The sequence below is a fragment of the Ornithodoros turicata genome, chromosome 8 (assembly GCF_037126465.1).
Source record: "Ornithodoros turicata isolate Travis chromosome 8, ASM3712646v1, whole genome shotgun sequence".
NCBI lineage: Eukaryota > Metazoa > Arthropoda > Arachnida > Ixodida > Argasidae > Ornithodoros > Ornithodoros turicata.
In genome coordinates, this window is record NC_088208.1 from 11,544,069 (window position 1) to 11,560,726 (window position 16,658).

The window sequence follows — 16,658 nt, forward strand, 5'->3', positions numbered from 1 at the left end:
TATTACGAGGTGGTAATGAATAATTTGGAAGGAGTGAGGTTGCTTACGGAGCAGGGATCTGTTGTGATTGGGGAAAAAAGGTGGATGCGTTTTATTTGGGAGCAAAAATAAGGAAGGTCACGGTGTTCAGGTACCCGATTGATTTTCCTGACACAGACTTAGACAAGGAACTAGGAAACTACGGAGTTGTAATTAAGACACAGAGGGAGAAGTACGGTGGAGACCACGAGGGGACTGCGAGACGGGTACTCGATTCGTTCTTATGGAACTGAAAAGGGAGCTGCCCAACTTTTTGACGGTGAGAGGGACCCGCGTTGAAGGTGTGTACCACGGGTTTACAGGAAGGTGTGCTAAGTGTGATGCGACAGACCATTTAGCTCGCGACTGTAAGGCCCTTAGATGCCGGTGGTGTGGCTCCTTCTATATGAAGGAGAATGTGGGAAATGTAAGGCAGAAAAGAAGAGGAAACGTAGCGTACCAGCCGACGTTAGGGTTTCAGTGTGGTGAGGAGTTCCTGGTCCTGCTCACACTCTGTGGATTTCCGACGAGAATTTCCCATGTTTGGGAAACACGGAGGAGGACATCGAGGGGAACAAGGGTGTCGCCGAGCAGGTGCAAAATTCGATAGATGCGGATGATGGTTGTGAAAATTTGATAGAAATGCGGGAGAATACTGCGGGGAAAGCAGATAAAGAAAATCAGCAGGAACTTCAGGAGGATAGTGCAGTCCTTCATCATGTTCAGCACAAGAAGAAGCAGGATGTTGAGGATGATGAAACCCAGGTTACGGAGGAGGAGGAGCCTGAGGATGTGGAAGGATGTAGTAGGGTGGACATTAAGAAAGTTGATGTGGTCGAAAATCGCTCTAGTGATGACCTGTGTATGTCATGCGTGACGTTGCATGAGAGTGAAATGCAGGTTTCGTTGTCTGTTATTACGGCACGTTTCGACAAATTCCTCGAAAAACGACTTGGTTATTCTGTATGAAACTTTGATTGTGATATTGTATATCTACAGTGCTCGTGAATATAATTTTGGCTAAGCTTCGGAATCGCCTCGGATGTACGCGGCCACCCGTTTAAACGAAAAATGGGTTTTCAGTGCTTACTGGAAACAGCATGAAGAGTGCGAACCTCTTGCGCCGTTGTGGTGCTTCTCCCTTCAGCTTCCGTCGCGTGCATAGCAGAGGGATGCGTACGTTCCTCAGGTATTGCGAGAACATGGTTATGAGAATAACTGTTCTGTGGGAAAAAAGAGAAACAGTAAATTAACACAACGTATGGTACAAAGCCTCGCCATACCAATTATGTATGTAGTTTAAGAATGGTCTGATAATAGGCCGTGATTCATGGCCGATGACGGCGAAAAGATATATAGAGTACAGTGTGATGGTAGTGATAAATACAGTGGACCGAGGAGGAATTAAAGGGCTACGGCCACACGAAACGAAAGGAACACAACCAAAGGACTAAGGTACCAAGGAGGGGGGAGACCAGTTTGGGGGCAAAAAGAAAGAGATAGGCGGACGGCATATGTGATACACTTCGATTACAAACGGAAAACAAATCTATTGTTTAAAACTCTCGGCTGAATGGTGTGTGGCACCGGTGTTGCGATGATGGATGAGGCGGGTTTTTTCCCTCGTCCAATATCACAACACCGTTCATCCGAGATGCTTAAACGATAGCCTTGTTTTTGGTTTTTAATCAAAGTGTGTCACACATGGCGTCCCCGCAGCAGGTGTTGTGTAGCCACCTTATAGTGGCTGGCCGGCACGTTTGGCATCCTTGCCTCCCCGTTCTAATTTTTTTCCCCGCATTTGTGAAAATCAAGAAATCGAAAATTGAGCAAGAAAGGCCATGCTCTGATGACTGGTTGAATGGGTTCATCTATTTTTTTGCCGAGATTACCGCGCATCGCATGTTATACCAGCTGTCGCTACAAGGAAAGGCGACAATGTCAAGCCAAATTCACTGTGCGACTGTCTTTCGAGAAGCATCCATCCTTGCCTTGAGGTACTTCGCCATCGGAGTCACTGTGTAGGATACTTTATTTATTCGACATGAGGGCATTCCGATGTCACTTCGGCCGTTTCCCAGGGTGCTGAATCGCTTGCGCGTGTTTCGAGCTAACGAGTGGCACGTGATAAAACACGTGCACGGCGCTGTTTGCGCGATACGTGAAGTGCGTGGTATACGTCACGCGCAATGTGTCACGTGCCCATCTTCCCGCCCGCTTTTTTGAATTTCCCGCCACTCGCGCTAGCTCGTAACGACCGTAACAACGATTAAGCGATTAAGCTCCCTTAATAATGAAGCGATTAAGCAGGTCTGCTTAGAAAACGTCCATCGCCTAGTGTTTTCCTTGTTCTATTGATCATGCTTCCCCTCAAAGTGGACGCAGAAACACGGATAGCATACAAACTGTCTTCATGAAAGGGCAGCAGTTTTGACGTTGCAACACTGACAAGCATGATCGGACGCAAGTGAAAGCTGCCCCACTCTTTCTCTCTCTCTCTCTGAGTGCACGTCACTTTCTCTCTCAGTGCACGTGGTGTATCTACAACGCAAGCGCGAACTAAGCCGTAATAACAAACCACACTCCGCACAGGATTATGACATAGACTTTCGAGACGATGCAACTCAGAGCCGTATATAGAGAGAGTTTGGCCATTAGGAGGAGCCTAACTTGGACCGCGTCATGCGACGTCACGGCTGAACGACCTCCCTCTCCGCACTCTATTGTTGTCCAGTCGTCAACCTGTCGCCGACGCCATGTTGATGCAGAGCGTTGGTCACGATGCATGGGGGAAGACACGTGCGTACCGCGTCCTTTAAGACCCCTTCGTCCTTGAACCCTTTCAGTTTGGTAACTAAGCCACCATTCACAGGCGCCTGTGGGTGATAATCAGGCGACCCTGGTAGATTACAGTGAGTGCGACAAAGGTGCATGTCGACCAGCTGGTGAACTGCATCAGGATGGCGCCTACTTGCTGGCTTATTAGCGGATTTCGCTTGGATTCAGGCTTTTTGGGCGGTGCAACTCCGACTCTGACGTCAAAACAGGCTCCGCCCGTGAAGCGGCAAAAGATCAAAAGATGACCAAACTCTCTCTATATACGGCTCTGATGCAACTCTTGGGGTGGTGCCCTCTTTCGTTTCCTCGGTGGACTGGGAACGCGAATGAGGACACGAAAGCGCCTAAAAACGTGACCTCATTTGTGTGCACCACTAATACAAAGAAGCCACCCGTGACCTTCGTGAAGGAATAGGCTTTGGGAAACGGTGGTGTTCTCTAGAGTCACTAAATAGGGAGCAGAGTAGTGACACTGAGCCACGCCGGCGAAGTGAGCCGGCCATCTTGGGTCCGGCGCGGCTGCGTCGGCTAGCAATAGGATGCCAATCTCCCCCTTCTGCGCCGGAGAACAGTGCGCAGTCGAGCCAGCTTGCAGCCCAGGAAACCGGTTTTGTATGAAGGGGACTCAACATGGACGGCTGCGGCCGTGAAGCAGAAACCACGTGACAGGATCGGCCCAATCGCGGACACCGAACGGCGGCTCCGGCGCGGGAAACGAATGTGATACTCCTTACCCCTATTTAGTGACTCCAGTGTTCTTGACCCGCGCTGTTTCGGTTTCGATATGTCTACCAACGTCATCATTACGTCACCGTCACGTTTCTTCTGTATAGCGGTCCATTAAAAATCTCATATCTCCTGTGTCACCATTTCAATGTCGCATTTTTAATTTGTTGAGCTGGGCTTCGAAGCAACAACTCGTTAACGTACCCCATCAACATAAATTCCCCGTTTGCTGCTTTACAGGAACGTTTCCTAACTAGTTCGATGGAGTTTCTGCAATTCTATAGTTATAGGCCTCTCGCGCTGAAGTTTTTCGCACAGCCAGCTAGTAACAGACGGGCAAACTACTCGCTAGTTCAGCGGCCTCCCGTGTGCACGATTTTTCGTAGTTTTCTTGTGAATGCGTGACGTTGAGCAGCGCCCGAGAGCGAACACATGACAATATTAACTGATGTGGGTAAAAGCGCTACAACAGAAAGGGACGAAACAGAGACACTGAACTGTTTTACGTCCCTTTCCGTTTTAGCGCTTTTACCCACATCAATGATTCATCAACAGGACCAAAAGGTAGTTTAAAATGGCCATATTCAAAATGAGATGTAATTCTTGTTAGGTCGCAGGAAAGTGAAAGTCGCGCCCAGGTGCAATTCAAAAGATAAACGTGTCTCTACATCTTTGCAAACAAACCGCGCGAAATGTATAGCAGCCACACCGTTGGCGCTGTTAGCCGTGTGATGCCGATGTTCACAAGATTATCAATGAAATTACTTCAGATAGCTTTATCTAGGGCACAGACAAGACGTTCACATGTCGTTTCCTAGACAGCAGGTGTCTCAAGTTCGGCAAGAAATATGCGAAGCATCGTAGTTCTAGCTTTGAAATAACAGACGACGGAAATGAGTTTTCACGTTTGACAATGACACCTACGTTGTCTTTGAGCAGACAAAAAACAAAAAGAGAAACAGCAACTTAATAAGATGATTTAACCAAGGGACCTCGTCTGTAAAAGCTTACAATCTCCCGGTAACTCTAATCCGGCATTGAATAGGACACCTCATGTCTGTCGTGTTCTATGGCTAGCATATGCGCGGACTTCACGTCATCAAACGAATGTCGGTGGGCTAACATGTGGGTTATTTTGTACAGTATTGCACATCAGTAAAATTGCAGAACGGTTCTACATGGAGAAATTACAGCAGGCCCAGAACGACCGACTGCCGGATATCTAGGAAGTAATCCGTGTCTCGCGCGCACGAGGCGCGTGTGTCGGAAAACCGCAGCGCCGCCTGGTTAGTGCAACAGGTCTATACGTTCTTGCAGTTGGCCATAACTCATTGAAACGGTGGATCGTGTGAATGTAACTAGGTCTAGCGATCGACGAGGATTATTCTGGCACAGGATATTCAACCGATTTTTGTATCACACATGCCTTTGAAAACACAATTCCAGAGAATGAAGCACACTTTGGAATAATTTATTCTCTTGGCTTATTGTGTTGAACTACTCAGGGCGTTGAATCACAAAGAATAATATTTACTTTTTAAACCACTACCATACAGGCCATACAGGCATCGTTCTGCGTACGTTTCTCCTGCACTTCTCATGTTTCTGACGCAACTGGCCATTTGATTCCTGTTTCATTTTTCCGCGTAGCGCCTCCTCTCTGAAGAGCAGACGCTGCAGCGCGTGCGTGGGGCACTAGCCGCGGTACTGACAAGGTCAGCTACGCTTCAACGTGTTAAAAAAGACGCTGAAAGCATACTTTCTATACGCCTTCGTTTGACTGCTAGGTGGAAATCTGCGAAATTCATTATATGGAGACCAATATGTCCTCGTTCGGGGATTGAGAGGCACTTGAACTCTCATGCCGACCTCCTTTATGTCCGAAGCGTTTTGTTGCGAACCGGTTACCATATATATATATATATATATATATATATATATATATATATATAGATAGATAGATACATGTTTCGCCGTGTTTGCGGCCCGTCAGCTCTGGGTAGCTGCGCATCGTTCCGAATTGGCAAACCAGGGGTCACTCAGCGAGCGATATACACCTGGGAGGGTGACTGAGCACTCCTCAATGCCACAGTGCAAACCAGTGAATTATAATGCAGGAAAAAAAAAGCCATTAAAGAAACAAATAAATGATACTAGACGTGTTTGAAATTCAAACTTACAGATTAACATGGCTTCTATGGCTGCACGCAGAGAAACAGATACAGAAACAGATCTGTTTCTCTGCGTGCAGCCATAGAAGCCATGTTAATCTGTAAGTTTGAATTTCAAACACGTCTAGTATCATTTATTTGTTTCTTTAATGGCTTTTTTTCCTGCATTATATATATATATATATATATATATATATATTTCCGTTTCTGCTCCGGTTCATGCTCAACAACGTCATGGAAAATGCGGTCCGTGTTCGGTTCCGGCAAAAAATAACGGTTCGGGTACTGTTTTCGGGTCAGGTTCGGTTCGACACCCTGTTATCACTACTACCACACTGGACAGTGTATTTTGCTCCTTCATCGCACAGATGTCTTTCGATAAAAGTACTCACCCGAACGCAACGGCCCAGTTGCGTGAAGCATGACGCGCTGCCTCAGGGAAAAGTGAGAGACCCATAAGCGTTATGGTGGGTGTGATTCCCAAAGGAGTGATCCAGCGCAGAAGAATGCCGATGAGACCCGTCAGGCCGGCGAATACTTCGAAGCACGAGCCCACAAGTATCGCTCCCTGAATCTGCAAAAGGCATCGTCAGAATTGATGCTAGTCACTTGTCTACAATACGGTGTCCAGAGAGAACTGTTTTTATTCATCCAATTAATTATTTATTTTTTTGTTGAACTATACTCCGGAGAAACTATACTCCGACATAATATACGAGGTCGCAGAGGTACGCAAGCGGACAATGTAGTTTGTACACCAAGAGTGGAGCATACAAGAAGATGGCGGACGCCTCTCGGTTAGAGAAACCGATCCACATGTTTTGTTAATGCATATATTTTACGTATTTACTTTAAATGCAATGCAAATGTGTTTCAAGCACGCCATCTCTGACAAACGTTTCCACAAGACGATCAGTCTACAATCAGCAGCTTGCAGCATGTAGGTCCAGTACATTGTGGGTCGCAGACTTCAGGTGCCCGTCTCAGCCAATCACAGGCCACTACGTGACAATGCGCGACGCGTTGTCGCCCGTGCCATTGGTAGGACGCTGCTCCGAACAAATCGCCACTTTCTGTCGTTGCGACAAATCTTTTCGGAGGCCCAACTACTTCAGCAGCTTAGCCATTGTGTTGTAATTCTGTACACTACAATCGGCAGTTTGTGTCTGCGCAAAGGATACGGTAAACTTAAGAGAAACCACGTGACCAAGTATCTGTCCACTCACGAGGCAGCATTAAAGGAGTATTCAGAGACCGGCATGGTACCCCGCATGGGCCTATAAAAGTAGATTCACTAAAAAAGCTTCGCTTAAGAGTATCGACACTGAGTTCCAAGAGCGAGCACGCGCCATCTTGTTTCCGCGCCATCTTGTTTCCGCGCCACGCGCACGCGCACTTCAGGCGCATTTTTGCGGGCGATGCCATCTATCCTGCGCGGGTGAAATGTTCCTTTCTCTTAAAAGCGGCTCATCAAGGCTGACGGCCTTGACCTCACTTTGACATCATCCGGACGCCCTGGTGGACAATACAGTCAAACCTCGCTTTACGAACACCCTTCGTTTCTCAGAAAATCGTTCGTAAATCGAGGTATTCGTATATCGAGGTCCGAGGTGTGCAGTGCACAAATACCTCACAAAAACACGGGAACTTGATTTGAATAAGTTTTATTTTTAAAATACTGCGTAATTGTGCTTTGCACCATACTTTCTGCAGGGTCTATATCCTGTTTAATGGATTAAGAGAAGAGATGAATGAAGTCTGACACTTGACTCATCCATCCGGTCCTCAAGGTACCGTATCGCGCGCGGATGAGACTGTTTCCAACGGCAAATGTCACGCTTGTCACCGGCTGTCAGGACTGAACGCCTTCTCTTGGAACGGCAAGATGTTTCCATCTCGGAGACCTGGTCCAAACTTACAACCGTTCGGCTGTCAACGCCCGAATTATTCTTTCAGGAAATGGTGAATCATATTTGTGGAACGTAGCGACGTTGGGACATTGTATGTTTGACCTTGGCAGCATGTACTGTGGAACTTTAATTATCCTCCGGTCCATTGGCCTGTCCTCTCTACGTTCATAACGCCCGTTCGTATATCGAGGTCAGAATGGCTTGGCTACTTCGGGTTCGAGGGTTCGTAAAACGAGGTCAAAATACACGGAAAAAGTTTGGTTCCCTGTGGAGCCGTTCGTAAGTTGAGGGAATTCGTATATCGAGGGTTCATAAAACGAGGTCCGACTGTACATGGATTATCGCACGGCAATCATACAGGCGCGCTTCTCTATCCCACAGCGCGCATTGTGTTAGCTGTCGTCGATCCTCAACTGGGGATGGTACCGGTGTGGTGCGGAAACAAGATGGCGCTCCTGCTTTCCCTTGGACTTCAGTGTCGACACTCTGAAGCGGAGCTTATTTAGTGACTCTATATAAAAGAAAACACGTGCACCTCACCTTGCGATGCTACGCCTTATTCGGGAAGGGCACTAATAAGGCCACTACACGGGCAAAAGGGGACAGACGGAAACTTGGGAGCTACGCAGATACCTAACCTACGTGCATAGCGTACAGCGCTTCCCAAGATTAGGGCTGGCGGTAAAAGAATGGGAGGATATTTCAGTCCACTGCGCGTATGTTGGTTTGCCCTTGGTGTCTGTTCTCTTTTTCTTCGACGGCAGAACGTTCTTTCACGTCCATGTGCATAGCGAAATTAACGCACAACTTAGAACGTTACGATCTCAGTTGTCTCGCGATGTAAACACCCAATTATCATAACGTTACGAGATGACGCGCAGCCAATCACAGACGGGTCCATCAGACGAAGCGCTCTGTTGAAAGGCAAGAAACACGCGCAAAACGAAGTGTTTCTTCGTCCTTTTTCTTTCCCTGAACGCTTCGTCTGACGAATAAGTGCCAACTAGTCTCATTCTTCGTTTTAATGATAATAGACGTGTCCTAATCCCAATCCCGACAGACCCGAATGGTTGTAAAAGACGTGCACGATACTAAAATTCGTACCACTTACTTCCCGCATCCGAGGCTGCCACAGCTCTTCTGTACCCGTGCTGTTGCCGCCCCATTTTAAGCTTATGTCTTCTGGACACCGCCACTGTGGCAGAGAGAGCACAGCAAGGATTGGCACCATGTGTGCAAACGTAGAACCCTGGATGATTGGAAGGCGCACACCAAGCGTCGATTGCAGCAGCGTTCCAATGCCAGAGACGAAGAAAATGGTGGACTGGATGTGACCCCTGGCGGGGTCGTCTTCGGCGATGCATAGCTTGGGCGTCAATACAAACGGGTACGTCATCGTGGCACCCATCATGGTCAAGTAGTGCTGAAACGCAAGAAGAAGAACCGTTTCTGAAGAGACAGATGGAATGGTCTGTCTGCACTGTGTAACAGAAAACAAAAATTGGGTGTGGCGTTCCTTGCGACTTCGGTACACACATACGATTATGTTGACTGCAGGCTTTGCATTTTAGTACAGAGTGCCTTTTGATCGAAGCGTGAATCTGGAACTTGTCGACTACGTACAGCTCGAATCAGCGCTAACTTGAACGTCATTCCGGACTGCGGACCCTGGTGGCACTTAGTAGAAATAACGGCAGAGGGCGTTTCGGTCACCTACAGTTAGAGGGTGATCCTCGTTATGAAGGCGTTGTTCTCTGCTAGGCTCTACCAGGGTGGATCTCTTCCTGCTTCGCATGCTGGAGCGGTGTTCAAGTTAACTATGAGGCCAGCAGTACCTTTCTACGCGCCTACCGCCTACAATCTTCAGCATTCTGCTGCGTACATTTCCCTTTACGTCGCAAGCGAAACTTCAAGCAAGGGTCTTTTTGTTTTCAACTCGAATGCCTTACGACTGAGCTACGCCAGAATGGTTGCTGCGCCAAGCAAAATTTGCCTGCTCCAAGGCGCAGCATCCCTGAGGCGACTAGCATGCTATCTATTCAGAATGTGAGCAACTATGGGCTAGCCAGCTGCAAGGTCGCGGGCAACTCCAATGTGCGCTTCGACGTCAAAGGTACACGCTTTGTGCATCCTTCAGAACACAACGCACGCAGACATCTGTAGAAATCGCCTGGATGCGAGGTTTTTCCAAACAGCAGAGGACACGAAAGCGACTTTCACAGCTTTCATCTTCTGGTCACTCCAGGACTGTGAGTGATGGTAGAGGAGCAGACGACACAGAGGTGGTGAGAGGGAGAAAGGCCTACAGATCGAGTAGTACTTGTAGTAGTAATTGTAACTACTACGAGTTACAACAGTTTAAACCGAACTGCTCAGGAGTTGTTGTCATTCTTCAGAACAGGTCGAATGGTAGTTCGTAACCTGACTAAAATGCGTTACGTAGACTTCAATATCACGTGATACCTGTCCGCCAATCCGCGCAGGCCTCCAATGTTTTCATGCTTTAGGAGTGCGAAGAAACATGAAGACTGATGAACGAAGACAAGCAGTCAGCAATGCCATGGCGGACGTGTGCGGACGCTGCGATCGCGAAATTATCAGAATTTCGTTAGTATGAAACATATGAAGAATTGAGACGTGATGGCTTGTGTGTGTCATAACTAGAAAGCAGGCACTAAAAACGCGTTTTAAACGCACGAAAATCACTGAAAGAGCACCAAAAAGGCACAATTTTCGCGGAATAGGCACGATCAATATTGCACTACCACGACTACGACCGATGCCGTCAGCATCGGTTGTTCTAGGGTAACATACCACTCTGTCGCGTGCAAATCTGAGCCAGTTGCTGCTCAGAAAGAATGTGCTTGCCTTACAACTTACAACTTCTGGAGTAAATCTTCGGTTGCACTGCAAATGTTTCACACAGGCAGCGAGAGAGACGGAAATAGGAAGAAAAATATTGCGAAGAATTCAGCGTCCACAAAATCGCTCTGATCGCATGGCAACCTTGGAATTGAACTACAAGCACCGTGCACACGTCCTCTTATTGAAAGCATGAAGACGGTAGAAAACAAGCACCATTTCAATGTGTCCCGGCGTGAAATTCTGTCGCGTGTCACTACGCGTTGACCTCTCCCTGTTCGTAAACACATGACGTCATGGTGTTCGACAGCGCCACCAATTTGGTAGAGTTGAACTACGCTCGAAGCTAGAGGCGAACAAGGTCTCGCCCGAAGGCCACGGTCTTGAGGGAATTACCATGGTCCCTGCAAGGGACGCGACCTACGGTCCTACTTCTCTTTCTATAGGAGGCAGCGAACAAGTACCCGTTCGCGGAACCCAGCCCTCCCCTTCCGATTTGTTTCGGTTTCAATCTGTCTACCAACGTGATGATGACATTTCTCTGGTAGAGGTCTATTGTCCTACATGCCGAGAACGACATCACGACGTCGACCGATTGGATGGGGCGTGCCTGTGCGAACACGGGTACTTAAGGCTGGTTCACACTGTCACGTTTACGCTTGCGTCTACGGGTTACGGGCGCTTACGGTGGGGGTTGCCATGACGACGAAGAGATGGCGCCCGCAAGATCGTTTCCGCAAATAGTTGAGGCAACTTCAGCTTTTCTCCCGCAAGCTCCGTAACCGTAAGCGCACTGGCCAATACGATAGCACGAAAGTTCGGATGCCGCGCAAGCGTTTTGTCTCGCGCGTCTCCTTGCAAAGATGGCGGAAACATTGGATGTCTTAGGAGCTCTTATTCTCCAAGTTGAGAAGTTTCCACGAAAAAAGAAAACTTATGGATGAGAATTAGCATAGCAGTGAGTCTGTCAGGTGATATCTTCACTCATTGAATCTGTCCGAAGTAGCGAGTTGTACGTTGTACTGTCGACGGTAGCGTTAAGTTAAGAACATTAACAGTTAACAGATAAGAACATCGTCAAGGAATGTCTTCCAAAGCAGCTGGCACCGGGGTTCTGGACGCCATGCTACACTGTGGCTCTGTTTCACTTTTCTTCGGAAGGATGGCGCTCTAGGAGGCCGCTCCTCATTGGAGGAACGGAGCGCCGAAACGTAGTAATGTGAACGATGGAGGAACGGGGCAGCCGGCAACGAGATGGGTACTACGTAAGCGCAACCCGTAGCCCGTAAGCGCGAACGTGGCAGTGTGAACCAGCCTTTACGAGGGGTATCATCCGGAAGACGAGGAGCCTCCACCAGAGCCGTAAAGTAACTAAGTACAAGTAATTGAGTTACTGCAAGCAGTTACCTTTTGTATAACTAATTACTGTGACCAACTGCTTTCTAAAACGCGTATCTGTAACTGTATGTAATTTAATTATTTTTTTGTCGAGAAACTTTTAGTCTGGCGAAAGTTACTTGTTCAATCGAATTTCCAAGCGAGTGTTAGGGTCTGGGGTGGAACATTACAGAGTGCTTCTAATGAGGACTTTAAAAATTGCCCCGCTGTTAAGAAAAAATTATCAGCATCAGGTTGACTACCAAGCGAGTGAGTATGTGTGCTGTTTCAGAAGTTTGTTTCCAACAAGTGCTATAGGGTAAGGTGGTCTGTAAGGTAAACCTACAGAAAGCCGTATACGAGAAATACCGGTTAGGTGAAGCCCAGTGTTGCTGGACTTCTTTTCCGTGGAGGAGCGACTAATCACTCGAAGGAAAATATTCCTTTTCTAATCATCTGGGCCACTTGGGGATGTGAAATTGCATTCACTGCAATATCATACGGTACGGATTGATGTCACACTGTTACCTCAACACGTTTCGGAAATATGTTCACCATTCATGGTGAAATTGGTGGTCACCGAGGTGGTCACCATTGTGGTCACCATTCACCATTCATGGTGAATGAATGTTCACTGTTCAGAAATAGGGTGAACATGCAAATATGTTTCATTTCTTTCGTTCTACACTTGATGTTTAAAACTAGTCTTGAACATGTGTGAGCAAGGCCTGTCAACGCTGCTTCCTTAGAAATGGCTGGTTGGTCGAAAGGGTTGCAGGTGGTGTTCCCTGTAGAGTCACCCACACTACCTCCATCCATTACTACAACTATATATCTATCAGTCACGTGGCCAGCTGAAAATGATACCTGAAATCCAAGGATGAGACACAAGTACCAAGGAGGCGTGTCGTTCACTCTGTACAAAACAGCTCCTCGTGACTTCGTCGTGGAGGCCTTAGGTTCTTTTCCTGTGGAATTGCTCTCGTAAATTTTTCCGTCTGCCTGCAGGAGAGAAATCACATCAACAATGAGGATAATGAGAGTAGTAGAAAAATACATAATACTAATAATAAATAAATAATAATAACATCTTAGATAAGCTGTGCTCCTGTTTGGGACTTAGCTTACAAAACGCATCTTCGTGCTCTTCGGGTAATCCAAAACCGTGCTGTTAGGATCACGTTTGGTTTGCGATTTTTCTCTGATGTCCCATATCATGACATTCATATCCTTCATGATATTCATATCCTTAGAGTTCACGATATAATTTCCTACAATGTACTCAACCTAAGTCACCGCATCTGAAACCTTAATCTTATCTCGGCAAAAATTTATTTCAGTCACCTCAGTTCGAACCAACCCAAGCAGCACAATGTACTGAAAGTCGAGTGCAATAGGGGTGGACGGTATGTGTCTTATCAATGTTCTTTAGTTTCATCAGTCTGTTCAAGGCCTTCCACCTACCCGTCCACCCCTATTGCACTCGACTTTCAGTACATTTTGCTGCTTGGGAACACACGAGGGCTGGAACGGGTAGTAGGTTGAAGTTACCTTTAGTGAAAACAAACTATGAGTTTCTGTCAGTTTTTGTTTCGAGGAGTCTGTGAGTGGAACCAATTGTCTCATGATATAACAAGCATCTGTCATTATTCATTGTTTAGAGATCCAGTGAGGCATGTGTTAACTTGTACTGCCGCTTAATTTCACTGGTTATTAGTTGCTATCCCTTGAATTCGATGTATCTGTCCTGGTTGTGTTTGTTTGTTTTTGTCTTATTGTATCGCACCTTGTAGACTTATCTAGCTCCTGTCTAGAGCTCTACTGACATTTAGTTACGTTTCACGAAGGATCCTTTAATCGGGATTTTCTCTCCAGTTACTTCAGCTCTATGGTAACTGTATGCATTGTATGAATGAATGAAATAATGATGATTGATTGATTGATTGACTAAAGGCCTGTGACGTACAGGGTTAGTCCAACAATCATTAGACATTTCGATCGCAACGCAAGAGTAGAGGATGGCGTTGATCCCGCCAGAACGTTTACAGACGGATTGCCATTTGTATGAAGCTTTATTAGATTTTTTGTAACCGCTACGGTCCTGTAAAAACATCAAGCAAAATCTTACCCTCTACTTTTTCTATAGCCCTACCTCAGCCAAAAGTTTCAATCTTTCCTGTGTGTACTTCATTTTCATATCACGGCATATCATAGGTGACGTCACATACAGAAGAAGAGGATCAGTGCATAGCATTATTGTTGACGCCAGCGCAGCCTGTGTGTGCTGTGGACGTCAAGTAGAGAGAAGAAAAAGAAAACTTGGCGGCCTTTGAGTGAGATCCACCTATGGGCCGTTGAAAATGCATGGGGAGACAACTTGCTTGATTTCATGACGTTTGCAAAAAAAGAAAAAGAGAAAAATAAATCAGTCTGCAGTCAGTCTGTCAGGGAACCAGTCTGCAAAATTTGGGTCGCGATAAGCACAGTATTCTCTTTTTATGATGCGATTGAAATATTTAGTGATTACCTCAGAGCATCGGCTTTCATTTGCCACACGCAAAGGACGAAGGTCTACCATACAGGGTGTCCCAGAAAACGTGTCATTGAGTTATAATAAAAAAAACTGCACCACCTAGGGTCATGCGGTCAATGGCATTTGTTCTTACTGGGTTTTTGCCACCTCCTCATGTAAATGTCGTGTAACGTAAGTTTAATTATGTAAATTTTTGCGACCTTAAATCGGAAATTTGCCTATTAAAGGTCACTTTTTTACCCCACCAATGTGAAGAGCGTGTCTAATTTAGTCAAATTAATGATAATTGACAGGGATATTCACGAGCTATCCCATCGGAAAAAATAGCCGAACATCATGCTCTACGGAGGTCGCACAGAATAGCGCACGATGAATTTTTCAGCGCAATCTTTGTCAGTCCGACGAAAGGAGGTTGGAAACCCAGCCCTCTCCGACATCGCAGAAAGAGATAAAACAGGCACGGCTTATCACGTCCGACTTTCGCTGGGATAATACTTTCCCTCTCCCAGTTTTAGGAACTGTTACTTTTTCTACTATCACTCTGTGGGCTGGCTTCGGAACCTCCTTTCGTCGCACTGGGAGCGATTGCGCTCAAAAAGTTATCGCGCGCTATGGTCCGGTGCTCCGAAAAGCATGATATTCGGCTATTTTTTCCGATGGGATAGCTCGTGAATATCACTGTGAATTATCGTGAATTTGAGTGAATTCGGCACGCTCTTCATATTGGTGGGGTAAAAAAGTGACCTTTACTTTGCAAATTTCTGAGTTCAGTTCGCAAATATTTACATAATTAAACTTGGAGTACGTGACATTCATATTAGGAGGTGGCAAAACCCTAATAAGAACAAATGCTGTTAACCGCATGGTTCTAGGTGGCGTAGTTTTTTCATTACAATTCAATGACAAGTTTTCTGGGACACCCTGTATATGCACAGATTCACATGCGCAACAAATAAAGCAAAGAAATAACTGCGACTACAAAATATTTATTATTTAATTAGCAAACTTTGCATTACAGCATAGGCAGAGGCACGAGGACGTCACAACACAGACACTTCAGCAATGTTCAACGACATTCAGTTTCAACGAGGTATACTCTCGACAGTTATCACGCTATCACACATTCCTATCAGTACGTCGAGACCGTTCCTATTCCTTTCCGATATCTGAGAATGACACGTTAGCGACGCGACTGTGGTAAATCAGAGGCACACGAGGACGTATAACACAAGGATGAGTGAGGATTAAGCAAAGGGACGTAACACACAGTGTTGAACCTTTGAACCGCGTTGAAGAGACAGACAGACGCTGCGATCAGCGTTGCTAGACCGTCCAGCAAAGACGTAACTGCAAAACGTTTGCAGTGAACATACTGTACAAACTAATATACAAAGGACATGCGATACAAATATCCTGATAAAGTTTCATTACTTCAATCGTGTGCTTTCTTCATAATTCTGAACACGATCCGCAGTTCATGTAGAAACTGAGACACAATAACGGTAACGAACGATGATCCGAAACTCTCGTATTGAATGTGCGGCTAGAACAAGAAAGCAGTAACTTTTGAGCAGTACCTTTTATAAAGGTTACTTCGGAAACAAGCAAGAAAAACAAACGAAGGAAATGCAGGCGCGTGATTCCTTTAGAAGTTACCACGTCCCTATACGGGGTACATTTATAAGCTACCACGATTGGATTTGAGTTTAATTCAAAAGTAACTACTATTGCTCCTAAAATGTCAGGTTACAAGTCATTTTTAACCTCTAAGTGGAGGTATCGGGCGGGTAACCTATATATGATATTTTGAAACCTACGTCTATATTGAGCTTACACGTCGTTAAAAGTTACAAGCAAAAGGTACCGAGTTAAGAGTGTACTTCCGAAATCAGTCAATTTATTAACCTATTAGTCATTAATACACTCGGTGAATGCACTCGGTTCTCTTCTACTGCAATCTAGATCCCAGTGTGGAGTACTACCACATCACGGAATACTAAAACTACAAAAAAGGGCCACAATAATAGAAATGTGCCATATTTTTCAACACCCCCCCCTTTCTTTTTAAGTACACTACGAATACTGAGAAACACTAATTTGTCCGATTATTTATTATGGTGACAACGGTGTCACCATATTATGGTGTCCGATTATGGCGACCAGCCATCATGCATGTTCTAGTCTAGAACATGCATGATGGCTTATGGCCGACACAATAACACA

The 16,658-nt window shown here is 46.0% G+C and overlaps 1 protein-coding gene across 4 annotated transcripts in view; it reads right to left on the reverse strand.

The window, feature by feature from the left end:
* The window catches only part of LOC135366456 (solute carrier family 23 member 2-like), a 41,256-nt gene that overhangs the window by 12,768 nt on the left and 11,830 nt on the right, over positions 1-16,658 (reverse strand). For all 4 annotated transcript variants that reach the window (XM_064599166.1, XM_064599169.1, XM_064599167.1 and 1 more), the window contains exons 3-6: positions 12,770-12,904; positions 8,775-9,086; positions 6,146-6,327; positions 1,109-1,241 (exon numbers count right to left, since the gene is read on the reverse strand). In XM_064599166.1, the coding sequence (XP_064455236.1) occupies positions 1,109-1,241; positions 6,146-6,327; positions 8,775-9,086; positions 12,770-12,904 (762 nt within the window). The remainder of the gene's footprint in view (positions 1-1,108; positions 1,242-6,145; positions 6,328-8,774; positions 9,087-12,769; positions 12,905-16,658) is intronic.